The sequence below is a fragment of the Anguilla anguilla genome, chromosome 13 (assembly GCF_013347855.1).
Source record: "Anguilla anguilla isolate fAngAng1 chromosome 13, fAngAng1.pri, whole genome shotgun sequence".
In the NCBI taxonomy this organism is placed as follows: domain Eukaryota; kingdom Metazoa; phylum Chordata; class Actinopteri; order Anguilliformes; family Anguillidae; genus Anguilla; species Anguilla anguilla.
This window is the reverse complement of record NC_049213.1, coordinates 31,743,895-31,770,505: the sequence shown is the minus strand read 5'-3', so window position 1 is coordinate 31,770,505 and position 26,611 is coordinate 31,743,895. Positions and strand designations below refer to the sequence as shown.

General features: G+C 49.9%; 1 protein-coding gene across 1 annotated transcript; it reads left to right on the top strand.

The window, feature by feature from the left end:
• The first annotated feature begins 339 nt into the window (after positions 1-339).
• On the top strand, positions 340-25,215 carry noc2l (NOC2-like nucleolar associated transcriptional repressor). Its single transcript, XM_035387544.1, has 19 exons — positions 340-485; positions 1,991-2,134; positions 2,557-2,740; positions 3,047-3,184; positions 3,985-4,099; positions 4,385-4,475; positions 4,767-4,845; positions 4,975-5,085; positions 5,506-5,619; positions 6,095-6,283; positions 7,014-7,153; positions 7,666-7,777; positions 10,476-10,589; positions 11,011-11,112; positions 13,161-13,304; positions 17,809-17,922; positions 18,462-18,597; positions 24,161-24,277; positions 24,882-25,215. Exons 1-19 carry the CDS (start codon positions 466-468, stop codon positions 25,034-25,036), a joined length of 2,319 nt encoding a protein of 772 aa, XP_035243435.1. The 5' UTR covers positions 340-465; the 3' UTR covers positions 25,037-25,215.
• The last annotated feature ends 1,396 nt before the right edge of the window (positions 25,216-26,611 follow it).

Genomic DNA, 26,611 nt, shown 5'->3' with positions numbered 1-26,611 from the left:
TTTCAGTGTAATCGGAGATGAAAGAAATATGTAAACCTAATGAGGAAATGGTGGTAGTGGTTTGGCAAATAGCCTACTCCTATCTTGAGCACCTTTTTATTAGGTAAGTATGCAACTTACAGTTAGAATAACAATGACCTTATATCATGCTTTGGCGGCCTGAAATATGTGCTTATACTATATCAAAATTAATTTAAGATTGAAGAGATGGATGTTTCTTGTGAGTCATGACAGGCCTAACATTTTGTCACTTGAACTGTGATAGTCTGAAGCGACAATTAGTTATAGTAATTCACGTTAGCATATCATACTTACTGAGTGTGCAAACCTTTTGTTTAGCCCTTCCAGTGAGCCTTGCTAATGTGAAAGTTGTCGTGAAACAGAAGACCAAGCTACTCAGCTGATTAGTTGGTCGGCCCCGGATGTGATGTTGGGCGGAAGGTGTAGTCACATTTTGGATCCAGCATGGCATCAACGAGCAAGCGGTAAGGCTATTGATATTCTCGTTTTGACAGCGATATTTATCCCAAACGAAATGTCCGCTCTATTTTTTTTACTGTGTGTTTTTTGTTGTTAGAGAATGGCTGAGTGATGGAATGAAAGTTCTGTGTAAGCCTTTCCCTGTTCGATATCGTAGCTACATACTAGCATGCAAGGCCCTTAAGCTTAAGTAGCTAACGCTACTGTTAACTACGTGGTTGGGGTCTGGTGAGCGCAAGCTAGCTGTTCTGATACGGTATGTACAGTGTGCCTAGTTATAACTTATAGGCCTACTAACTGGTATATGTGCTGGCCCAGCACAAGGCATTATGAACCAGCAGTGAGTTCTGCTGTCATTACATGAAGCTTTTAATCCCTCCCAAAAATTCAGCGCCTTGTACGTTAGTTTGCAAGGTGCACAGTTGCATCTTGGTTGGCCTGTTAAAGTAATACCCACGTGTAGGCAGCTGCAAACACCGAGTACGACATAAGCAGTTGTAATTTGGCAGGCTACAGTAACATTACTACCAGGTTTAATTGATTTAAGTTTGCTGGCTAGAAAGTTACATTTGTTTAAATAAAGCTTGTTTGTTAGTTAACTGCTGCGTTTTATGAGGTCGCTGCCATGATTATATTTAGTTTGTTTACAAATATCGTTAAAGTATTGACGCTAGTAGTTAAACCAAACACGGCCGTTATGTTGCCTTGTACGGGGCAGTTGTTTGAATACATTGCCGTTTTATGATCCTTATTATTGTGGGCCAAGACGCTCTTCAAATGATTGAAATTTTGTTTCACTTCTTGGGAACCATTTAATCCATTTACTCTCTGGGCCTAATGAGCCAGCTCTTGGGGACCCAGCATTTAATTTAACGGAGCATTCGAATTATGTATGTGTATTTTTAAAAACGTATTTATCCTCTGTTTCTCTATCTGGTAAAGATAAAAAAAAAAAACATAAATAAATATAAATATATAAATCCTGATCCATAATTTTGATTAATTATTCATGCAGTTGACTGATTTGTTATTATTGTATTTAAAGGAACAATTATGAAAGGTTAATGGAAACAGCCACCCCTAATTTAAGTGGAATAATATGTTAAACACCTTTGACCTACTTTGTATTCTGCAAACTTAAGCATGCTGCTACAAGAGAGAGTTTTAATTGTCAAGATGTCAAATGAATGAGAAATCCACAGTTTAATCAAACCTTATGTCTAACAACTGTTTTAATGGACGCTAGCATACTCTGTGGGTTTGAAGATCCAGGATTTGGAAATGCTAGAGCATTACTGGCTCTGAGAAGAGTAGGTTTGCTGTTGGATCAGTGCCATGGACAAACATCAGTGATCTCTCCATGGCTCTAGATGGCTCACCGAGCCCACAGTATCAGCCAATCCACATGCTGATTAGTGGAAATGTGCCGCACGATTAGTGGAACTGTGCTGCACTGTGTAGCCTTGTTGCCGTATTAAGTTTTCAGTAGTGTTGCTGTCTCACCTTTCAGGAAGCTGGAGGACCTGAGCGTGGATGAGTTCCTGGCCTCAGGTTTTGACTCAGGAGATGAGGAAGACTCTGAGGAGGAGTCTTCTGTACTGCAAAATGGAGGGGGCAAGAAATCTGGAAAGTCCAGTGACAAAGCGCAAGTCAAGTAAGCGTGACAAGAGTTAAGAATGAGCAGACGGTAGCAATTAATATGTGATTGTGGTGGTGATATTAAATGCCACTTCCTTTTCAAATATACAGCAGGAGTCAATGCTCAAACACATTTAATCTGACCTGATATTCAGTGGACTCTGTCTAAGATGGGGATATGGAAAACTGTTAAAACACAGTAGCATTATACTGCAGTGTTATCTTATTTATTCTTTTTTTTTAATTAGATTTATTTCCTTTAACCGGTACACTGTCTATACTCTTTTGTAAAGCTCTTTTAATTTAGTTGGAACCTCCACAAATCCCAGAAGCAGAAGCTATGTATGGAATAATGGAATAACATTTAAAAATTGAAAACACAGTTTGCTACAGTATGACACTTGTACAGTATGACGCCGTGACGTGACTATTCTACAGGGGCGAGAAAAAGAAAGGCGAGGCGTCCCAGCACAAGGACCAGCTCTCCAGGCTGAAGAACAAGGACCCCGAGTTCTACAAGTTCTTGGAGGAGAATGACCGCTCGCTCCTCAACTTCGATGACACGGATAGTTCTGAAGACGAGGACGAGAGCAAGTACCACACGCTACCCAACCAACTGGAGGTGCCTACTATATAACACCATTCTGGTCTTCCTGCTTTGTGTATGATTTTGTTTTTTGCGCCAGTTGCAAACCTTTTTTAATTTCGACCTTGTAATTATGTCCTGCTAGCAGTGTGAGTTGCTTGTTGGCACACCCAGCAAAGGTTTGGTCAGCTGATTTAACATTTTTCAAAGGCTGTGCAGATGCTAAATTAATGTAATTTTCTAGTTTAAAGGTGATATCCTGTGATTTTTTTTTCTTCACTCTATCAACACGGTTCCTGCGTGTACTACATATTTGTGTGTGTCCTGTGTCCGTGTCTTCAGGAGGCCAGCTCTGGGGAAGAAGAAGGAGATGAAAAGGTGGCAGAGGCAGCAGCAGCAGCAAAGAAATCCAAGAAAGCTAAAGCAGAAGTCATCAAAGTGACCGAAAAAATGGTGGAAGAATGGAGAGCAGCCATCAAGGTTGTAAAAAAAAATGTTCACATTTTGAAAATAAGTCATTCAAAATGACTAGTAATTGCAAAGACAACAGAAGGTTTCCAGAGTGGCCCACCCAGTTAAGGTGCTCGGCATAGTAATAATGCGTTCTGTGGCCTTTAAGTTACATTAGTCACTTGGCCTTGCTTGACCACACCAGTGCGTACTGTTGCTGGGGCGCTGCAGACACGTAATTGGCCAGTGTCACCTAGAGGGGGCGGTTCATTTAGCACGATAACTCTGGAATTATCTCTCACCATTACCTTCAAATGGGTGCCAGACATCTATTGGTTGTTTGTTTGTTCCTCAAGAGCGGTAGCTTATACGGCGATGAAGTGGTCGGTAGATTTAACGCTTCAGACGCTCATGCTCATCCTGACCTCTAAAATTGTGAGCAAGGGGTTGTTCCTGCAGCTGCAAAATGGCCTGGAAAACAGAGTGGGAAACGTATATGAAATAACGTCAGATCTCAGTTAGCAAATAACTGGTCCACAGGATGGGTATAAAACCAGAAGTAGCACACACTCACACCTTACAGCAAGCTTTTCATCGCTGATTCAGAAAGGCACTAAACTGAAATGAGTGGTATTGATGAAAAAATAAATACCGTCAAAGTTACAGGCTTGTCTTGGCACATTTTATACAGAATATGAGGGGAAATAAACAGTACTTGATATAAAGACTGGACCTGAACAAAGTATGTCAAGTTCTCCTGTAATGTATCACGATTGCCATGGTAACATATTGAGTATGTAATGATAATGTGATGGTGTTTTTTTTTTCAGGAGGAACTCACTCTCAAGCTGTTTCGGGACATTACCCAGGCCTTCAAGGCTGCCGTGGCAACCACCAAAGGCGAAGGGGGTGACCCGTGTCGCTACAAGGTGGAGGACAGCTCAGGTAGCTCGCTAACAGTGTTTGTTTATGCCTTTCACTGCGTTTATGCCTGGGCTGAAAGCCACTTCCCACAAAACAGTTAAAACGGTTAAAACAGTTAAAGGACATGGTCAAAATAAACCGTCTAAATATCAGACATAAGATCAGTTGCTGTTAAACCGATTTAAAATGTTTTTTAAAAAAAACAAATGGATGTGGTCTGCTGAACTTTGAGTTTTCTAACAAAGCGTTGATGTCCCCCCTGTGCTGCGAGCGCTTTCACTGATGCCCTGTCTCTCTCTGGTCCAGTGTTCAATGCTCTGGTGCTCTTCTGCATCAGAGACATGTTCGTGGCCCTGCAGCGGATGCTTAACCTCAAACCACAGAAGGACCAAAAAACGTGAGTGTGCACCATCGTTCCCACGGCCGGGGACCTCCGGGGGTTCCTTTTGAAAGCTCGAACGCGCTCGACTTTTAGGGTTTCAGGGCGTCCTTTGTGACCTTTAAAATGCCTGACTTTGAGTGTGGGGAAAACGGGTTATGTTAACGGGGTAGGGCTTTCAGGAGAAGAATGAATTATTTTCTTAATATTTACTGATGTCTGTAGACATCGATGTAAGTGCAGATAATGTTCTTGCAAACTTTTAAAATGGTCCGTGTGTGACTTATACCCGCCCTCTGGTTTTCCAAGTCTGGTGCTGCCATCGTCCAGCCCCCGGTGGCAGAAGAACCAGCTGGACATCAAGATGTACCTGAGCGGCATCGTTCAGGTGTGTAGCCTCAGGTCTGGCCGGCTTTGTTGACGTTGGTCTTGAGTTCACATTGACCAGATGTGGGAATTTGCCTTTGTGTTGATGCAGCTTGCGTAGCTAACGTACGATGCTGTTTGGCCCCCACAGCTCCTGTCTTGCTTAACGGAGGCTACGGTCATCAGCGCGGTGCTGAAACATGCCAACCAGATGGTGCCGTATTACCTGTGTCTGCCCAAACAGTGCCGCCACCTCCTCAAGGTGAACCGTTCGCCACGGGCTGCGCAGTCAGCGTTTTAATACTGTCATTAAAGTGTGTTTTTAAAATGTTTCTGTTTGCAGAGTGAATGCAGGGCAGGGCCATGCATCATAAAGTTGAAACTCATTTTTTTAATGTTCAATTTCATGACCGTTTTACTAAAAGCAAAATGGAACTGCTGTTGAAAGGCATAAGATTAAGTTTAGACATTTTTACAGCCTGGTCAAAAAGGTGGCCAGTCACCACCGAATGCTTTCAGCAAGTAAAGTGTGTTTGAAATGTGGCCGTTTGTGCTGTTCAGAAAGGGAAATTAGCGCTTGTTAATGGCATTGAAATTGTGAGCTACTCATGTGCTGTGTTAGCGCAAAGTTGTAGCCTGTGCCCGAGTTCTTGTGTTTAACTGTGGAATTGTGGGAATTCAGCAACTGATCAAGCAGTGGAGCACGGGGGAGGAGACGGTTCGAGTCCTGGCCTTCCTCGCGCTCAACAAGATCTGCCGGCACAAGCAGGCGTCCTACCTCAACCCCGTCCTCAAGGTACGGCTTTCCAAAATGTGACCCACTATCGCCTTCGATATTTTCTGTAATGTTGCTAGTTTTTCTTCATTTTTAACTAAAAGTCTTTGATTGAGCATATCCGATTCAAAGCCCAATTTGGAATGGCTGATCATCTGCAACTACAGCCCCTGCTGATTCAGTAGAGCGCAGACATCCACAGTTCTCCTCCGAAATACGTACTGTCACTAGCTGCTTCTTTTCACACTGCAGACTACAGCTAAGCTCACACAGAGTGGAGTCGGTTAGGTGGTTTTGACCGCACTCTGTGGTCACTGGAATCCTGTCCAACGGAATTCCCTATGCAGTCGCTGATTGGACATCACCCTGTGGTGTCTACCGGCCACAGCTGACGCAGGCACGGCCTGGATTCGACCGCGCAGTGCCTTAACCGAATGAGCCATCCAGCAGCTTGTTTTAATTTGATCCGAACCCTTGTTGTGTTTTGTGGTTTCAGCAAATGTACATCGCCTACGTGAAGAACTGCAAGTTCACGTCGCCCAACGTCCTCCCCATGATCAACTTCATGCAGCGGACGCTGACGGAGATGTACTCGCTGGACACTCAGGTGTCCTACCAGCACGGCTTCATCTACATCCGGCAGCTGGCCATCCACCTGCGCAACGCCATGACCATGAAGAAGAAGGTATTCCCCAGCCTCATTTTCTGCAGGCGCATTAATGGCCACCTAGGGATGCTCTGCAAGAAAACCTCTTTTTATAGGAAACTTAAAATTTCATTCAAGTTCTGGAATGTTCAGATTTGTTTTTATCAGTTGGTGATTGCACAATTTGTCGTTTATAAAAGCTTTGAATGTTGTCAATCTGCATTTGATGCTGCTGCCTGCCAGTATAAATATGTTGACTGAGCTCATAGGCTGTGCAGCAGTCAGTATAGCTGTTGCCTGTGCTCAGAGGGTGTATACCAGTCATTAAGTATTTTTGAGCTCTTAGCACACGTAGCAGTTAGTATGTTTGTGCTCAGAGGGTATGTAGCAGTCAGTATAAGTGTGTTTGAGCTCTTGGCGTATGTAACAGTCAGTATGTTTATGCTCGTAGGGTATATACCCATCAGTATAACAGTTTGTGTTCAGGGGCTACATATCTGTCAGTATAAAGATGTAAATGGTAAATGGACTGCATTTATATAGCGCTTTTATCCAAAGCGCTTTACAGTTGATGCCTCTCATTCGCCAGAGCAGTTGGGGGTTAGGTGCCTTGCTCAAGGACACTTCGACACGCCCAGGGCGGGGTTTGAACCGGCAACCCTCCGACTGCCAGACAATCGGTCTTACCTCCTGAGCTATGTTGCCCCCTAGATGTTTGAGCTTTTGCCGTTCGTAGCAGTCAGTATAACTGCGTTGTCTGTATCCACAGGAAACGTACCAGTCTGTGTATAACTGGCAGTTTGTGCACTGTCTGTTCCTGTGGTGCCGGGTGCTGAGCACCCTTCACCCCAGCGACGTCCTGGAGCCTCTTATATACCCCCTGTGCCAGGTCACCGTGGGCTGCATCAAGTAAGAGACCGCCTTTCTCTGGTCCAATGCTCAGTCTGTCTCACTAGGAATAGCAGTTTAGTGGAATCATTTTAAAATGTCTTCCTGCCCATTGTGAAATCCTGAGGCTGAATTAACCTTCCTGAACGTGACAGAAGCGTTGGTTTAAGTGAGTGATTCTGCATACATGCACAAGCAGGTGTGCTTGTTTGTTTTTTAAATCTTGGTTGGCATATAGAGCCCTTGTGGGTTAAACCAAAAGTAAACAACTGGAAGCTCAGGTCAATTCAGATCAATTGTCCTGTAAGTTGCTTTTTGCTAATGAGGCAGTATCAGTAGAGTATACTGCATTTTTGCATGTCTACCAGCAGGTGGCACTGTTGACCAAGCCACCAAATTCACTTCTTCTTCCACGGTCTTAATAAAACACAAAGGGTTCCTCACACAGCTATATGCAGCAGCCAGCTGAAGCAGTGTAAGTGATAATCGCGGTTGTTGTTTTGTTTGAAAGGCCCGTTTTCTGTGTTTGACAGGCTGGTGCCCACGACCCGGTACTACCCCCTGCGCATGCACTGCGTCCGAGCGCTCACCTTGCTCTCCGAGCGCACCAAGACCTTCGTTCCCGTCTTGCCCTTTCTGCTGGAGGTATGACGTGGTCTGAGCTGTAGTTTTTCAATTTTCTTTTGTTTTTATTTAATTTCTTTAATTAAAGCACATGTTTGTCAGCCTCTTTGAATAGGCTTGTGCATTTGATGGCTTTCAAGCTTTTACCCATTACAACCTGAAACCGCTTTATTAGGACATTTGTATTACTTACAGATTTTCATCCAAGGTCACCTATTACATAAACACACTGACCACTGTTTCCAACCCATTGCATCAACCCAGCTTGGTCTTATTTTCACCCAGTGCCACCTGCGCCAACTGCTTTTTTTTCTCCCTTTAGCCTGTAGCTTCCGTTCGAAGTGCTATTTTGCGAGCCGGTGTGTGGTCACACACATATTGCCACTGAAATGTTTGCATTATTACCAGCGTTCCCTTATGTAGCTGTTGATTAGGAGAAGAGTGAAACTGTCACTTCAATGCTCGGATTTATATCCATATGACAGCAGTTCAGGAAGTTTTTTTTTGTTTTTTTTTTTGTGAGAATTCAGCATTTATGTTGAATTAACGTCATTTTCTCCTTGTTATGGTTTAAACAGTGCATCATTTAGGGTGTTAGTCTTTGTACTTTGCTGTTCACTTCTCCGCCTGCTGTTGTAGTTTCATTGACCTTCGTTAGGCCTCGCTGACTTTCTAAGCGATGGTCTTACTTCCAGGGACTATCGGAGAAAACTGCGATGTGAAACCGATACAAAGACTCAGATGGAAATAATGTTTAACAGAGGAAATGATTCTGTTTTGCCTCGCCTGTTGGTTGTGTCTGTAGTCTGTGTGGTAGGTGAAGATACTATGAGTACTGGGGGAGTAGTATGTGGGTAGGGGGCCAATATGGTCATGAATGGCAGTTACTTTCAGGACTCAAATGAATCTTTCATAGAACGCATGAAGGCGTATACGTTTGGTTTGTGGAGCTTTGATTCAGTTTCGAGCATTAAGTAAAAAAAAAAAAAAAAAAGTATCTGCGGTGGGGTCAGTTGTGTTCCAGATGGAAAGAAAGAAAGAGAGAGAGAGAGAGAGAGAGAGAGCGAGCAGGTTGGAGGCTGTTAATTGGCTGGCAGCTCGCCAGCGCAGAGTAACTGCCTTTCTGTGCTGAACACAGCGCTGGAGGGCTGAGGCGGTGGAGCAGTAGCGGGGTCGAGCTGAACGCGGGGTCTCGCTGAACGCAGGGGCGCTGAGCGCGGGGTCTCTGAGCGTAGGGTCTCTCTGAGCGTAGGCCCGCTCGCGGAGGTGCGCTGCGCTAGCTCGCGCCGCACCTTCGCGTTCAGGTGAGGCGGAGGGCGCCCAACCGTCAACGGTTTCCACGGGCCGGGGCGGCGAGCGCGGCTCCTGGGCCGCCGCGGTTTCTGCTGCCGTGACAACGGCAGAGTGGAGACGGCAAACAGCTGCGACCACAGGAAGACAGGAGGTCGGGCGGGGGGGGGGGGGGGGGGGGGGGCGGGGGGGGGGGGCGGGGGGGGGGAGCGTTACCTCGCGGGGAGTGGTCACTGCCTGAGCAGAACTGGTCTTGCCTTTTGGGGAAGGGTGGGGGGGCCGGGGGGGAGGGGGGGGGGGTTGTGTGGGCGCTGTGTGGTTTCTGCGCTCTGTTGTAAACGCTCTGCACAGCCCACATCCTCTGCCTCTGGCAGCTAAGAGCGAGGCCCCCCCCCCCCCCCCCAAAAAAAAAAAGACAACCTTGTATTCATTATATGCGTCACTGCATTCAGTTTCAAATAAGTGCGCTGCTCTTTCTAAAATTAGTCTCTCTTGCTCTCTTTGTCTCTTTCTGCCTTTCTCGCTCTGTCCCTCTCTCTTTCTCGCTCTCTCTCTGTCTCTCTCGTTCTCATGCTGCATGACAGTGAGCTTCTCTCTGCTTTAGGAGCCTGTCTTCATTTCTGGCTTGGGCCAGTTGGCCGCTCGTCCCCCCACAGTCCGACACCACATCCGATGTTTACACAGACAGAGCGGTCCTGAGCCAACACACACACACACACACACACACACACACGCACCCAACAACCTCACACCTGACCTCCGTGCTCCACAAGCAGTCTGCAGAATGCATTGCATGTGAGCCCATAGACTCAATGTTCCGGACCTATCAGGAAATGCTTATCTGTGTGAAGTTTAATCTTCTGCGTGTCAGCTCAAGGATGGACCTCTAGCTACCGTCCACATTCATATGGAAGAACCCAAGGAAACATAAGCGACTGAACATTTATTTAGTAAACATAAACATTGAGCTTTCTCTGCTGGGTTGAAGGGTTGTGATGGTGCATTATGGGAGTTTTATTTTATTTTATTTTTTTGACTGGTATAAATGTGAATTATTTTTTTAACTCTTACTTGTAGTTTTGGTCCTTCTGAATGTATGCATGCATATTGTATAGATTTTTCTTATTAGAATTCAGCCAGTAAAAGCGTCTCCAACATTGAGTTCCTTTTCACATTTATCAGTTTTAAAAAAGGCCATAAATCTCAGCTGGCAGCTCTGTTTAACTCTGAGCTAACTTCCTGTTCTTTGTTTGTGTGCGCAGTAAAGATTGATCGATACCAATATATTGCAGCAGATTCGCCGAATGACGCTTGTTTTGACTCCGTTTGTTATTTTATGCAGTGAGCCGTTTTCGTCGCCTCCATTTTCCTCCGGTCGCCGTCTCCCCGCGTTCTGATCTTGTGTTTTTGCGTGTCGCCTGTCATCCAGGTCTTCCAGCAGGTGGACTTCAACAAGAAGCCCGGGCGGATGACTGCCAAGCCCATCAACTTCGCCGTGATTCTGAAGCTCAACAACGTCAACCTGCAGGAGAAGGCCTTCCGGGTGAGGGGCGGGGTGGGGCGGGTCCGGCTGGCTCGGTCAGTCAGTCCCAGAACTGCACACGGGGAGGAAGGGGAGACTTGTAGGATGTCCGCTTAAATACCAAAAGATGTCTTGGACCACTTGACGGCACCGTTTTTTATTTATTTTTTAAGCTTATCCTGAGTACTCATCTAACATCAGAAGCAAACTGATCTTTCCCCACTCATGTCATGAAATCGCCTCCTGTGTTCTGTCGCTCTGCCTAGACCTTTGACATTTCAGCGGAGAACACCATAGATGTGGATCTAGGTCGCACTTAGCTTCTGTCCTCCATTTTGTATCCGCTAACTGTGTCATAATCGCTTTGTGTGCGTGTGTCCGTGCGTACGTGAGTGTGCGTGCGCATGTGTATAACGGTATTGTATGTGCATATTTACCACAGGACGGTCTCATAGAGCAGATGTATGATCTTCTGCTGGAGTACTTCCACACCCAGGCCAGCGCTATCGGCTTCCCAGAGCTGGCTCTACCCACCGTCATTCAGGTACCGCAAACCCTCAACGCTTTTACCCACAATACACCTCTCTCTCTCTCTCTCTCTCTCTCTCTCAGCATGAGGTGCTGCTGCCAGTTATCTCAACATAGCCATTGGCAAAGGAGTGTGGTCAGATGGGTCTCTTTGGTCTCCCGCCAGCACTGACTCAGTTCTGTCAGCCTTTGATCAGTGATTCTCCCAAAGTTACACCGCTCTGAAGAGAACGCTGCATTACCTGACTGCACGACTGCCAGGTTTTCTGCAGATTCTGACTCGTAGTGGCCTGGTGAGGTTCACACTCACAAACCAAAGATTTAGTTTTATTTTTTTATCCCCCCTCCTCCCGCTCCCTTATTGGGGTTTCCCAATGTGGAATAGGCAGTCGTGCCTCTGGTGACACCCACGCTTGCACAAGCAGGACTAGAGGCTTTGCTCATGCCCTTTTCCAGTACACTCACCTGTGTGCCAGTGACCCCGTTGCCCCACACTAGAGCACGCTATAATACTGGAGACAGAGAGCAGAGTCTCTCCCCAGTGGTGACGTGTAGCCGGTGGACACCACACATCTCCAGCCTCTGTGGCCTTCAGTCATAGATGTGTGACTGGCGGAACACGTCAGGTCTGGGCTATAGGGACCCCGCCTGCGTTCATGGCGAGCTCCTCCGACTGAGCCGCTCAGTCACCAGACTTGCGTTTATTCATCTATGCCAGTGAAAAAGGCAACACTGGTTACGTTTTGCTCTGAAGAGTTGGTAAAACAGTTTACAGTGGGGTTTTTTTTTTAAATAGTTTTTTATTATTGTTGTGGAGTTGGACTCCGGGGCAGTTAGCGTCCTAGCCCGCGGCGGCGGCGGCTTGTGCCTAACCCCGCGGCGGCGGCGGCGGCGGCGGCCCTCTCAGTCTGCTGTTATGTCTGCGTGCGCTCCGGCGACCGCCGGGCCCCACTTCCTGCAGGAAGGCCTCCGGCGCGGGACTCTCCGTCTCAGACGCTCGTCCGCCCGCATTTCAGGGGCGGAGCCACACCCTTCCCCCCCCCCTCCTCCCTGCCCAGACAAAACGCAGACGGCCTCGTGTCTGCGCTGAGCCAGCCGACAGGCTAAGGGCACAAAGCGGGCAGACCGTGGGTTTGGCAGTCCCTCTTGTGGGAGGCTGATCTTATAAACTTCTTTTCTCCGGTCATCGTCTGCAGCGTTCGCCAAAGTCCCATGGCTTTCTGTGTTTGGGCTTGAGATCACTGCTGCTAGAATTCTCACTGAAGGTAAACTGAATCTGTCTGACCTGGAACTGGAATAGTGTGGTCTTCCCAGTTTAAAAAAAAAACAGGTTTATTTTCTTTCCTCTCATTTTTGTCCCCAATTTGAAATACCCCAGCCATATTCGTCAGTGATCATTACTGCAACCCCCCCTATTGATTTGGGTAGGCACAGATAAGCACATGCTGTGCTCCGTAGCGTGTGATGTCATCGCTTATCACTCCATGGTTCTGAAGTCGGGCTGGCAAAGACACAGGTCGGAGAAAGATGCTTCACACGTGCAGCCCGACTAGCAGACTAACTGCAGCAGTGCCTTAACAGGATGAACCAATCAGCAGCCTTGTTGCTCCCAGTTTACTTGCACGTTACCTATATTGTATCATCTTGTATTGTTCTGTCATAATGGCCTTTTCAGATTTGTGTAACAGAACTGGTCAGATAACTGCCATCTATGTGACTGACTACTCGAGTAATTATAATAATTTCTTGCAGTATCTTTCATCTGTTGCAGAATCTCTACAGGCACCAAATGCACCTTTACAAAAGTATAAGTGCCCTTCTCTAATAGACCTGCTACGTCACCTGTACCTTCACATGCAGTAACACACCCAGTAAATATTTACCAGTGGTTCCAGGCCTGTAGAATGGAGACTGCAGTCCTGTGCAAACAGATATTAGTCAGATTCTCTGCATCTTAAAATTTCCAGGCCCTTTATTTTATTTTATTTCTTTATTTATCTGAGGGCGTGCTGTGCCGTGGTTATTTCCTGACCGGGCTGACCGCTCCCTCCTCTTGCCCCGCAGCTGAAAGCCTTTCTGAAGGAATGCAAAGTGGCCAATTACTGCAAGCAGATCCGGCAGCTCCTGGAGAAGGTGCAGGAGAACGCCGCTTACATCACGGCCCGCAGACAGAGGGCCGCCTTCGGCGTGGCCGACGGGCCGGCGGTGGTGAGTGAGCGCGCCGCGGGCGGCGGCGAGGGGGGGTGGGGGGGGAGTTCCATTTGGCCCGGGACCAGGCCCAGCCCGGCGTGGTGCTGGCGGGGTCCGCGCTGCATTAGCCTGACCGCACGCACACACACACACACACACACACACGCACACGCGCGCGCGCGCTAGCAGAGGCGGCCATGTTTGCGCCTGCCTCCGCCTCCTCCTCCTCCTCCTCACGGCCTGTCTCTCCCCTGCTGCTGCTGCCACACACGCACGGTCCAACCCTGCAGTCCTGCGAGTGTGTGTGTGGCGCTAGCGTTTCTGCTTTATCAGAGAACTGTGGTCTCTGTGTGTATGTATATATATATATGTGTGTGTGTGTGTGTGTGTGTGTGTGTGTGTGTGATACCATATGCCTTCCAGTTTCTTTTTTTATATATATATACGTAGTGGAGGACAAGAGGTTATGCAACTATAAAAACAACCTACAGTGCAGTCGTGCTCTAAGTTCATCTGCTTTTTTTAAACAGAAGTACGAGCCCTCATCTCACCTTTTATTCCTGGCCTGTGGCCGCGCTCGCGAGAGAAACCGTCAGCCTTATTCGTCAAAGTTGTGGTTGGGCCATAACATCAAGCGTATTATTTCTGAAAATATGAATTTCGTCAAGACGCTGGAGTCGATACTTTTTTCTACTCCCTTTACCGCCATATGCGTCTTATTTGGACAGATTTCCTTGCGTGTGAACTTTAATTTTGGACTCTGAGCATATTTTCCTAAGCAGCGATAGCAACAGTGGTGTTGTCAGAGCAGCAGCTGGCTGACGGTTGATTAGTTTTGAGTTTCACATGGAATAAATTCCCCCCCCCAAAACCCCTGGTGCCACACCCACCCCCAGTCCTCGTCACCGCGGTGACCCCTCTAAGGCGGGCTCTGCAGATGTCAGCTGCGCTCCGCCCACCTCTGTCTGGACCAGTATTCCAGCTGCAGCCTGATGTGCGGGAGGCCTGCCGCTCATCGGCCGCCGTAACCGAGCAACGACCACCTGCTCTGCGGGGGCGACGGGGCACCCGCTGACTGGACCAATCAGAGCCAAGCTGTGTGGTGTGGGGGGCGAAGTGAGCATGCAGCAAATGCAAGATCTGCGTGTTCACGCACACACACACACATGTACTCGCACACTCTCTCAAACAGACACACACTTTCGCTTTCTCTCTTTCACACACGCACACACACACACACACACACAGACAAACACACTCTCTCTCTTCCACACACTCACACACACACACACACACAGCAGTAACTGCGTGTAGCCACTGTGTGGTCCCAGCAGCCTGTGCAGATGAGCGTGTGCGCTAAGGCTGTAAAGAGGACAGGAGAGGGGGGAGGACAATACCGCCAACCAGGGACCCACCACAGCGTCCCACGCGGTGCCAGCCCGAGCAGGGGGCGAGGGGGGGCGGGGCGGGGCGGGGGTATGACCGGGATGGCACCCCTGTTAACAGAACAGGCCTTCTTTTGTTTTAGGGAGCAGCGTTAGTGCACTACAAAAAAAAGGCTTGGTGGTGAGAATGGAGGGTGGTCAGAGAGCACAGAGGCCTGCTATTCTTGTCTATTCTAGGCTGTAGCTCTCAGTAGAGTTCGGCAGCGCCCCCCCCCCCCCCCTCTGCGTGACAGGGCTACGCCCCCGCGCGTCTGCAGTCCCAGCGCCGCCGCGCCGCCACACCACCCCCCCGCCCCGCCCCTCCTCTCCGGCCCGCCGCATTAATAAATATTTAAGAGCGGAATTAAAGAGGGGCCCCGCGCATGTAATGTAGACCTGAGGAGGTGTGCTGCTCTCTGCAGAGCCAGACTGCATGGCACCGGGGCTGTGTGTGTGTGTGGGGCACCGGGGCTGTGTGTGTGTGGGGCACCAGCGCTGTGTGTGTGTGTGTGTGTGTGTGGGGCACTGGAGCTGTGTGTGTGTGGTGCAAAGGCGCTGTGTGTCTGCCTGTCTTTGTGTGGCGAAGAGGCTGTGTGTGTGGTAAAGGTGGTGTGTGTGTGTGTGTGTGGCAAAGGTTGTGTGTGTGTGTGTGTGTATTTGTGCGGCGAAGGGGCTGTGTGTGTGTGTGATACTGAGTGTGTGTGTGTGTGTGTGTGTGATACTGAGTGTGTGAGTGAGTGTGTGTGTGTGTGTGAGATACTGAGTGTGTGTGTGTGAGTGTGAGTGTGATAGTGTGTGTGTGTGTGTGATACTGAGTGTGTGTGTGTGTGTGTGTGTGATACTGAGTGTGTGTGTGTGTGTGTGTGTGTGTGAGATACTGAGTGTGTGTGTGTGTGTGTGTGATACTGAGTGTGTGAGTGTGTGAGTGAGTGTGTGTGTGTGTGAGAGATACTGAGTGTGTGTGTGTGTGTGTCCTTCGCTGTGTTTCCGCCCCGCAGGCTGGGTAACCTTGCCATCAGCACTCGGGCCGCTCGGCTGAAAGGACGTCCTCTCGGCCCTGCGCCGCTCAGCTCAGTAACACCGCTCAGAACGCGTCTGTCCTTCGTTTACGGCCATTTCCACGGGCTGTGGAGACAACGATAAAAGATTACTGTGTGTGTTGCTTAATTGGGAGCTATTAGTTCAATTAATTAAAAAAAGATCACAAATTTTTAAACCCCCACCAACGAATGTTTTTTTCTGTTTTGTGAAATGTCACAGGGTTTAACTTTGGTCAGGGTTGTTGTCATGACCTGTGAAGTAACACGGGGAGATCGTATCGAAAGAGGAAATGAAAACCATATGTCTAATGCCTGAGTTCACGATCCTATTTTTAAAGTTTTATTTAAGTGCAATAACTTTGTAATGGCAGCCACGTTATAAATGGGGGGAAAAAAACATGTCAACAAACTGTCTTAGTATACCATAATATCATTCTTTGAACTGACGCGCTTAAATTTCTAATCAAACACCGACGTTGCTAGTTTAATTTGAATTCATCATTTAACTGTGTATTTGGTCACAACTTGTTTGACGCTGAAGTGTCGATGCTATATTTTATGGCAAAGTTCAGTGTTGCGCACTGCGGTGTGACATGAAAAGCAGTTTATCAGCAGGTCACGTGCTGTTGTCGTTATTTTTAATGCTAGCGCTGCTGGGTGTTAGCGCCGCTAACGAAGCCAGTATCCAGGCCTCATTTTGGGATGGAGAGCCGGGACGCTGGGTCCTTTGGGCTGAGACATGGGTCACATTTTGGAGCTGCAGGTGCACCCCAGAGGGAGGAAAAACATTACATTAAAACAACGACATTACAAAGCAAAGGCTGGAGTGGAGTGCATTGTGCACCCGTGCGGTTGTTGTGCTATCGGGCTGTTTAAAATGGCCTGCAGTGCGGTGAATGCAGGAGGCGTTGTTTTCGGCATCCCCCTCTCCCCAGCCCCCGCCCCCCCCCACCCCTCCCAGTCGTAATAACTCCACAAATTTTTATAAATGCGTTCCGATAAGAGTCGGCCGAGGCCACAATCTATTGCCGTCCGCCGGGTTTCAAGGTTAGATAATCTTATTTGACCTGATCAATACCAGCAGCGAGGACCTCTGGGAAGGGCTGGCGGGGAACTGCTTCTCCGTCTTCTCCCTCTCTCCTCTCCAGACCACCTTCTGTTTCTTCTCTCTCTCTCTCTCTCTATCCTCCCAGTCCCTTCTCTCTCACAGAATTACAGCACATTTAAATCTCAACTGTTCGTTCAAATTTGCCTTGTGACCTTTTGTCTTTCTAATTACTATGTAGATTTTTTTTATGTAGACTTTTTGAGATTTAAGAGGGGTGCTGAGAGAGTGCAGTGTCTGATCTTCTATTGTGAGGTTCTTCATGCTGAGAGAGGAACAGCATGTGGGTAGAGAGGGAGAGGGTGTCTTTAAGAGCTTGCGCGGGATCTGTGGCTCAGGTGTGTGTGTCTGATTCCGGTTTCCAGTCTTTTGTAAATGATTTCTCATTAGAGGTAACACCTTGATCCCCATTTCGGTCCTTGTTCCTGTGTCAGGTGTGTGACCTTTGGGTGCATTTCTGCACACGTCTGCGATGCCGACCTTTCCATTAGGCCGTGTAGGTGACCACCCAGGGCCCCGGTGTGGTTAAGGGGCCCCCGTATGCTGTTTTTTTTTTATTTATAGTTTTTATTATTTATTATTTTAAGGCTCATTTTTAGATCTTTCCTGGGGCCCCTTAGACACACACAAGGCTGCTCTGCATAGCTGAGAGAAATCCCTGCTCATGTTTATCGCATCTTCCAAAGATGGCCGCTGCGCTGCTGTTCGTTGGGTCTTCCTGGTTGGAGCGCCTCTCGCCAGTGCGCGCTCTTCGCCTTGCTGTGGCTGTGCGCGCCCTGCGCCCCGGATAGCTGCACGGGGTAAAAACCCGGAAACCTCCCAAATCCGGAGCACGGACTGGAGTGTAAAGAGCCGTTTTCCGGGTTTTACCGGGCGCAGTGACCCGGCTAGCCCGGTCGCCCAGCTGTGTGAAGCCGGGCCCTGACCTGCGGCTGTGCTGGTGCTTCTTGCAGGAGTCCTGGGAGAAGGAGACGGCTGAGGAGGGCACGCCTCTCACCCGCTACTACAGCCAGTGGAAGAAGCTTCGGGAGAAGGAGATCCAGCTGGAGATCTCCGGGAAGGAGAGGGTGAGTCCCGCCGGACGCAGGGGGGGCGCGGGGCGCGGGGCGCGCTGCCGGAGTTTGGCGCAAGTGGTCGGCTCGGTTACGACGGATGGGCGGGGCGTAGCGAGTAGCCGGCCACTGTGACTGGCTAACCGCCGCGGTGTTTACCCCGCTGACAGCGTCACACCGTACGACCCGTCCCTCCAGCGGACCATCAAAATGTGCATCGCGATCGTTAGCGGAACTGGCGGACTAACTGCTGTATCGCGGCCGTTATGTCCGATTAGTAGATGACCGTGGGGACGGCGTGTGTTTATGGGCCCCGCGCGAGCGGTGTGCAACATGGCCGCCGCGCTCAGAGACACAGAGCGACGGGGGGGCGGGGAGGCGGGGGGTAAAATGGCGCTCGATATCCCTGGCATTCTGCACAGTCTCACTGCTGATAGAGTAGTTAAGTCCCCCCCCCCCCCCCCTTCCTCACATTAGATTAATAAATGAATGCATTTGGGCTCTGTTTATGTCTTAAAACCTGCTCTTTTTTTTTCCCTCCCCTCTGTGTAAAGATGGAAGATTTGGACTTGCCCGAGATCAAACGCAAGAAGCTGCAGGACAGAAAGGCGCACGACAAGAAAGAGTTTAAGGATCTCTTTGAGTCCGACAGCGACTCCGCCGATGAAAGCGCGGGACTCAAAGTCAAAGGTAAAAAGAAAAAATAATAATAAAATAAAAATGGGACCCTGTCATTTCCTGGTTTTCCCCTTTTCCGCCTCGTTCCAGGAGGAAGACGAGGCTCTTCGCCGCTGGCCCTCCCCCGAGTTTGACGGCTCTGGGGGAAGCCTTCTTTAATTTAGTTTGGAATGTGTCCTGACTAAGCCAATATTCACCCGCTGGAAGATTCGTTTCTGTGTGTGCGTGTGTGTGCGTGTGACTGTGTGTGACCTGCGATTCCCTCACAATTGGGCCTCCCCCTCCCTGATTTTGCGTTCCTGATACGCATTATGTCCCCCCCCACCCCCCACGCAGAGCAGATGTAATGACTCCAACACGCTAAGGGGGGGGTGTTCTGGAAGTACTTTTTGCCGACACCCTCAGAAGGCCAAAATTTGCTAATGTATTTTTTAGTATCTGTAGACAATAGCTATAGCCAGTTGGACCAGTTTTGACACGACTGAAAATATGTGATATCTGAGTTAGATGTTAGTAGTCTGTCTGTTCGGGTGAAGAGTAGGATGACTATTCCTTTGGGGTAAAGGTCACGCACTGCAGTCAGTCGGTGGGAGTTGTACGCAGGTGGGAATGTACTGCTGGCAGGTTTGTTTTTGAATTGAGCCACTGCATCCAGTGTTAAAGAACCTATTAGTTCGTAGCGTGCAGCAGTCGCAAGCGATATAATAATAAAAAACCCGGTGTAATTCTCGGAGCTGCCACTAGGAGGCTGTGTTTCTTTGTTCGGCACTCCATGCACAGCGCTCCTACTGAGAAGCAAAAACACTGTAGATGTGGTAAAGGGATATTCCAGCAGCTAAAACTTCGCTGCATTTTAGTTCAGTTCAAATGTTTTTTAGGGCGTATTAGATTTGTTTGTTGTGTGTTTTACTTCCAGTAGAGTAAGAGCTTGTTTCATAGAGTACGAACTCGCCAGCCAGGTCTGAGAGTGCCGTCTGAGCCTCTATCTGTGGCATCGGCTGTAAAAGCGGAGCCACGGCAGGTCCCAGCCTGCTCAGTCTTCGGTTGGGAAGCGAAGGCTCACACACACGGAGCCGTCCCTGACGCTCACAAGCGAAGTGAGGCGGAGTGTGTTTGTGAAACCCCCTCCTCCCCCCCCCCCCACCCCCCCCCAGTAAAACGGTCGGCTCTGTGGGAGTTTGTTTCCCTTCGCCGCTGTGTGAGAAATCGGCCGCTGAGAGAGGCTCGGCGGGCTTGGCGGCGCTGTCTCCACGGCGCCGCGGCGACCTCTGTTTGTGGGCGGGTCAGCCGCGGGTCACGGCCGGCCGCTGACACATGCGGCTTCAGTCCGGCGGCCCTCCAAAAAAAAAAAAAAAAAAGAAAAAAATGGGGGGGAAGGGGAGGGGTGGCGGCAGTTTTTTTTTTGTCTCTTCCCTCCCTGCATCTGGTATTCATTGTGTGAAGTCCGCGCGAGCGGCCGGGCGGGCGGCTGCCCCGGGGGGAGGGTGGGGGTGTGGGGAGGGGGGGGGGGGCGCCGCTCTCGCCCCAGCCCTCCCTCTCACAGGAAGCGCTTTTCTTTTCGCAGGCTTGGATCCCGGCGGGGGTTCCTAATTCAGAACAGTTGGCCGGGAAAGACGCTGGCGGCCCCGCTCCCCCCTCCCTGCCTCCCCCCCCCCCCCCCCCCGCTCCCGCAGCACGCGGTTTAATGGGCTGCTATCCCCCCGGCCCCCCCACCTCCTCCCCCCTCCCCCGTCCCTCCATCCGGAACGCTTGGCGACTTGGCAGCCCACGGAGGCCTGGCTGGTGGTAGACCGATCAAATAGTTGTCATAGATACAGCGGAGAGAAGGGAGCGCTACAGGGCGGGAAGGAATTAAAAAAGGAGAGGGAAGCTTTTTTTTTCTTTTTTCTCTCCTTCTCTTGCTTGGTAATTAGCCCTATTTTTTTAGGCTTTTTTTTTTTTTTTTTTTGCACATTCTGTTTTTCCCTCTCCTTTTTTTTTCTTTTTTTTTTTCCTCCTCCTGGTGATCTCATCGCATGCAGGTTTTTGAGGGCAGACGCTGGTTACCAACCGTCGCCCCAGCCCCGTCTGGATAAGAGCCGGGGGGGGAGGGAGGGGGGCGGGGGGCGGGGGGGAGGAAAAAGGAAAAAAAAAAAGCGAGCCAACCTCCGCTCGGAAATCTTCCAGCGAGCGCTCTGAAAACAATTAAAGGCTTTTCATGTGCCGGCTCCCGGGGAGCGGCTGCCGGAGCTGAGGTGGCGGCTCCACTGCCTGTGAGGCGGCGGCGCGTAATTAGGGATTCTGTGGCGGGAAGGGGGGGGACACACGCCCACACAGGCGCGCGCACACACACAGACACACACAGGCACAGGCACACACACACACACAGCCGCACGCACACAGACACGCGCACACACACACAGACACACACACACAGGCACAGACACACACACGCACACACAGGCGCACACACAGCCGCACGCACACAGGCACACAGACACAGGCACAGACACACACACAGGCACACACACAGGCACAGGCACACACACACACAGCCGCACGCACACAGACACACAGGCACAGACACACACACGCACACACAGACACGCACACGCGCGCACACACACACAGCCGCACGCACACAGGCACACAGACACACGCACAGGCACAGGCACACGCACACACACACAGCCGCACGCACACAGGCACACACACAGGCACAGGCACACGCACACACACACAGCCACACGCACACAGACACACACACAGGCACACGCACGCACACACACACAGCCACACGCACACAGACACACACACAGGCACACGCACGCACGCACACACACACGCCTGCACGCACACAGACACACACACAGGCACTCACACACACACACACACACCCGCACGCACACAGGCACACATCCACGCACATGTCCACACAGGCGCGTGCGCATAGACACACACATTCACACGCATGCGCACACACGCACAGACACACGCGCACACACATTCACACACACACACACACTCTTCACTGCCGTTCTGCGGCTGCCTCTGACCCTTGCCCCCTCTGCTCAGGGAGTTGGCCTCAGGCTTTCCCTGTCAACTGGATGAGTTGTGTTCAGGGCTGCCCTGTCAACTGGATGAGTTGTGTTCAGTGTTGACTGGGTGAGTTGTGTTCAGTGTTGACTGGGTGAGTTGTGTTCAGTGTTGACTGGGTGAGTTGTGTTCAGTGCTGGCTGGGTGAGTTGTGTTCAGGGCTGCCCTGTCGACTGGGTGAGTTGTGTTCAGTGTTGACTGGGTGAGTTGTGTTCAGTGTTGACTGGGTGAGTTGTGTTCAGTGTTGCCTGGGTGAGTTGTGTTCAGTGTTGACTGGGTGAGTTGTGTTCAGGACTGCCCTGTTGACTGGGTGAGTTGTGTTCAGTGTTGCCTGGGTGAGTTGTGTTCAGTGTTGACTGGGTGAGTTGTGTTCAGGACTGCCCTGTTGACTGGGTGAGTTGTGTTCAGTGTTGACTGGGTGAGTTGTGTTCAGTGTTGCCTGGGTGAGTTGTGTTCAGTGTTGACTGGGTGAGTTGTGTTCAGGACTGCCCTGTTGACTGGGTGAGTTGTGTTCAGTGTTGCCTGGGTGAGTTGTGTTCAGTGTTGACTGGGTGAGTTGTGTTCAGTGTTGCCTGGGTGAGTTGTGTTCAGTGTTGACTGGGTGAGTTGTGTTCAGGGTTGACTGGGTGAGTTGTGTTCAGTGCTGCCCTATTGACTGGGTGAGTTGTGTTCAGTGTCGACTGGGTGAGTTGTGTTCAGGACTGCCCTGTTGACTGGGTGAGTTGTGTTCAGTGTTGCCTGGGTGAGTTGTGTTCAGTGCTGGCTGGGTGAGTTGTGTTCAGTGCTGGCTGGGTGAGTTGTGTTCAGTGCTGGCTGGGTGAGTTGTGTTCAGGGCTGCCCTGTGCGCTCGGGGCAGTCAGACTCAGTCAGTGTTGCCCTCTGAGCGCAGTGAGGCGGGGCCCCTCCCCTCCCCGGCTCGCCGCCGGCCCCGTCGCCACGGCGTCTTAATAATTAGAGCGGGCGGCGTCGGCGAGGGAGCGCCTCCTGGGCAGCTTCTAAACAAATCCTCCTTCAAAGTGCGGGGATTTGGCCGTCTTCCTGCTGAACCGGCCCGGCCACCCGCAGCAGGCGATCCTCGTTTGGGGATTAGCGCTAGTCGGCCTGCGGGCCTCGCGACAAAAAAATAATAAAAATACCCGTGTGCGTAGCAGGAGCTGTTACATGTCTGCGCGCTGCGGTTTCCTTGGCAGTCATGAGGTTTGTTTCTTGACGGTTTTGAGCCCTGCGTCGGTTGCGTTCGTCAATCTAGGGCCATGGTTGCAAACTGGAGCTCTGCGGTCTGCCTGTCGCTCAAAGCCATTCGAGTGGGCCTTTGCCTCGATGGCACTGACCGTGTCCTATCTGACGAATGTATTTTGCAGATAAACTTTAGGACTTGTCTCGCATTGTGTTGCTCCTCCTGAATCTGCTCTTAAAGAGCAGCTTTAAAAGCTCCTGCTCTGTAATTGCAGCCCATTTAGTTTTTTTTTTTTCCCCTCCCAGTTTCTATTCATGGTTAAGGCAAAGTCCATTCTTTAAATCGGTGTGCAGTTCATCGCACTCATAAATGCTGTAATAGCTGTCCTCCAAGAAGGTTGTGTTGTCGATGGCAAATGGCACTTGATCTTTCTGTCTTGTTTCCTTACATAGTTTCTCTCTCTCTCCCAGTGCTGTCATTCAGTGTATTTAACCCTTTAAGCCACATGAGGTTGCAATGTTCTTAACTCAACATTCTAATGCTGATGTCACTACTGGTAGTTGAGAGTTCGAGAACACTGACTTTTTGGAAAAACCTACTCTTTAGAGGGTTAAAAAGTATAAAAAGCAGGTTGTTCTTGCTGCTTGGATGAGTCTGGAATAAGGCACCAGTTAATTTGATGGAGCGGCTGAGCTTTGCTAAGATGTTTGGGATCTGTAAAACGCGGGGGCAATCAGGGCGTTTCTTGCTTAGAAACAGCGTGCCATTAGGAAGCGATGCTGCGTTCAGCATTCTGCTCATAAACGTCCCAGAAGCCTCTCTCTGCTGCAGTGTTGAATGGGACCATTAATGCGGAGGGACGATATATCCCAATTAGCAGGCGCGCGCGACCTCGCTCTGGTTCGGGGTGTCTCGCGTCAGCACCCCTCCTTACGGGACGTCGGTGGCTGCCGTCAGAAATGTTCGGAGATCAAAACGACTGCAGAATAGTCTCTCTCCCTGTCGGGTCGTTAACATTTATTTATTTATTTTTTTCCGTTTTTTAGCTTTTTAAAATCGTCCTTCAGCATTTTTGCAGCGTGATATTGGAGTGTGAATTAGACTGGAAGCAGCCCCCCCCCCCCCCTCCCCCCCCCCCCCCCAGCCGGGAGGTAAAGGCCGGAGAGGAGAGCGGCCCTCGCCGCGTTCCAGTTGCCGTGGCACCCTGGAGATCAAAGTGGCCCCCGCAGAGCCGTCCCGTCGGTGGCCGGGGGCTGAGCGGGGCCTCTCTTAAAATAAAAAATAAAATAAAAATAAAAATTGATCTGTGCCCCTTATTTACAGCAGGCAAACGCAGAGGAGCCACAGACGACGAGGACCCGGATGATCTGTCCGACCTGAGCGGTGAGGATGATGATGATGATGGCGAAGAGGGAGAGTATGAAGTGGAGGGTTCTTCAGGTTAGTAAAGGGAAAGGGAAGTCTTCTTTGTGATGTGGAGGAGGGATTGAGCGGGGTCTGTCTTTTCTGGGCGTACCTCATGTTCCTGAAAGCGGTCCTGAAACTCATTGGCTTTGTCATTTTTTTTATTATTTGCAAACAAATGCAATGCAAAGGATGGAATCATTTAAAAATGAATAAAAATGAAGGGCCTTAAAATGAATAAAAATGAAACTGGATTCTTAAAGAAAATTTTAGAATGGCACTGGTGTTCATAGAATGAGCTTCCTTTACTTGTTAATCTGCAAAGATGAGCATTGAACACCTTGTTGCTGCTTTTTTAAAGTGCCTCCCGTTGTACACTACAGTTGCCCTCAGTTTCTGACTCTAGATGGGAAGTTCATGGCAAACATTGCCCTTGGAATTCCCACTAAGATCTTAACATGGCAGCCGAGGTTCCCCCAGCTTCCTTGTGTATTCCTCACCCGTATGGACGTGCTTCCTGAGTCCCCCATCAGGAAGGATGAATCCTCAGGCTTCAGTGCTGAATGGGACAGATGCCCCGCTCCCCTGGACATGGGAAGCCAGCTTAAACTGCAGTGCATTACTCCGGTCTGTTTCGCAGGTGGGGACGATGATGATGACGACGATGATGAGGAGGAAGAGGGGAAGAGTAAGAAGGTCCGAGCGCCTGCGCAGCTGTCCCAGTCGGACCTGAAGGAGCTGGCCGACGGAGACGAGGACCTGGTGGAAGATCTGGAGCTGTCGGACGAGGACTGAGCCCCTGAGGACTGATCCCCTGGGGCCTGGGCTCTAATCCTCCCCAGTTTTCACATGCCACCCTTTTACACCAGGATTGAGGATCCTGAGGTCATTAATACTGCCACGTTGCATTTCACTCCTATTTACTGCGTAGAGTAACGGATGTAAATAAAATAAACCAGTTTTACTAAAAGTCAGGGCGTGTTTTCTTTTTTTTTTTTTTTTCCCCCCTTCTCCTGTGTAGCAGAAATTTTAAAGCTGTACACTGGGGTATATGAACATTTCTAATGCGCTGCCTTTCAAACAGCATGCATGCTTTTTGAATCATCCATACTTTTTTTTTTTCTTCACATTTTTGCAATTTAGTGAAAATGAAAGCGTTTGGAAGGGATATGGAAATGACTTGCTGCTGCGAATGGAGGTTTGCATTCAGGATATACAATCTGTAATGTATTCAGATTCAAAAGTAAATCTGACATCTTCCCCACCAACAGCAAATCTGTATTCCTTCCATGGGTTTTCAGCCCAGTCGTAGCTGCCGTGTGTGTGCGTGTGTGTGTGTGTGTGTGTGTGTGCGTGTGTACTAGCTGTGTTAGCATGCGTGCCTGTATTAGAGAGGATGAGGTCTGGCCCGGCATCTCTGCTAGCCTGGGGCAGTTCTGCGGTGCTCTAGCGCACACACACAAACTTGCGCGCGCACACACACACACACTAACACAGAAACACACGCTCAAACACACACACGCGCACGCACACATACACACTAACACAGAAACACGCACAAACGCACACACACACTAACACACAAACACGTGCAAGCACACACACACACACACACACGCACGCACACACATACACACTAACACAGAAACACGCACAAACGCACATACACGCTAACACACAAACACAGAAACACGCACAAACGCACACACACTAACACACACAAACACACACACACACAAGCACACACACACACAAACACTCACACAGAAACACACACTCACACACGCACGCACACAGAGGACTGGGCGGAGCTCTCGCCCCGAGCGAGCGTGTGACCCGCGCGCCTCTCCGCCCAGGTGGCGGAGCGAGAACACAGGCCGCGCTGTTCTGTCCGCCAGCGTTTCCCCCGGCTACCCCCGCGTCCCTCTTCCTCTCCCGCTCCGTCCCTCCTGCCTTTCATCCCGCGCTCATTGACAGGCGGTGAATAATGCAGGGCTGGGGGGCTGGGGGGCCGTGGGGCCTTCCTCAATCATAATCCCTCGCAGCGAGTTTGGGAGCGGGCGCTTCGGAGGTCAGCGTTCAGTCTGCAGTGCATTGTGGGACTCCTCCTCACACACACCCCGTCCCCACCCCCCCAGAACCCGGCCCGGTCCAGGGGAACGAGGCGCGCTTGGCTCTCCCGCTGCGGTACCTCCAGCTGCAGCCTGCTGCCTCGTATTTGGATTTGTAGATAAAATGCTCGGTCACACTAAGGTTCTCAAATCAAGTCATTTGCGAATGGCGTGCGATTACGCACCGATCACCGTGAAGTTTAGTGTTGCTTCTTTCTCTGCTAAAAAGAAGCAGTAAACAAAATTTGAAAGTATGGAA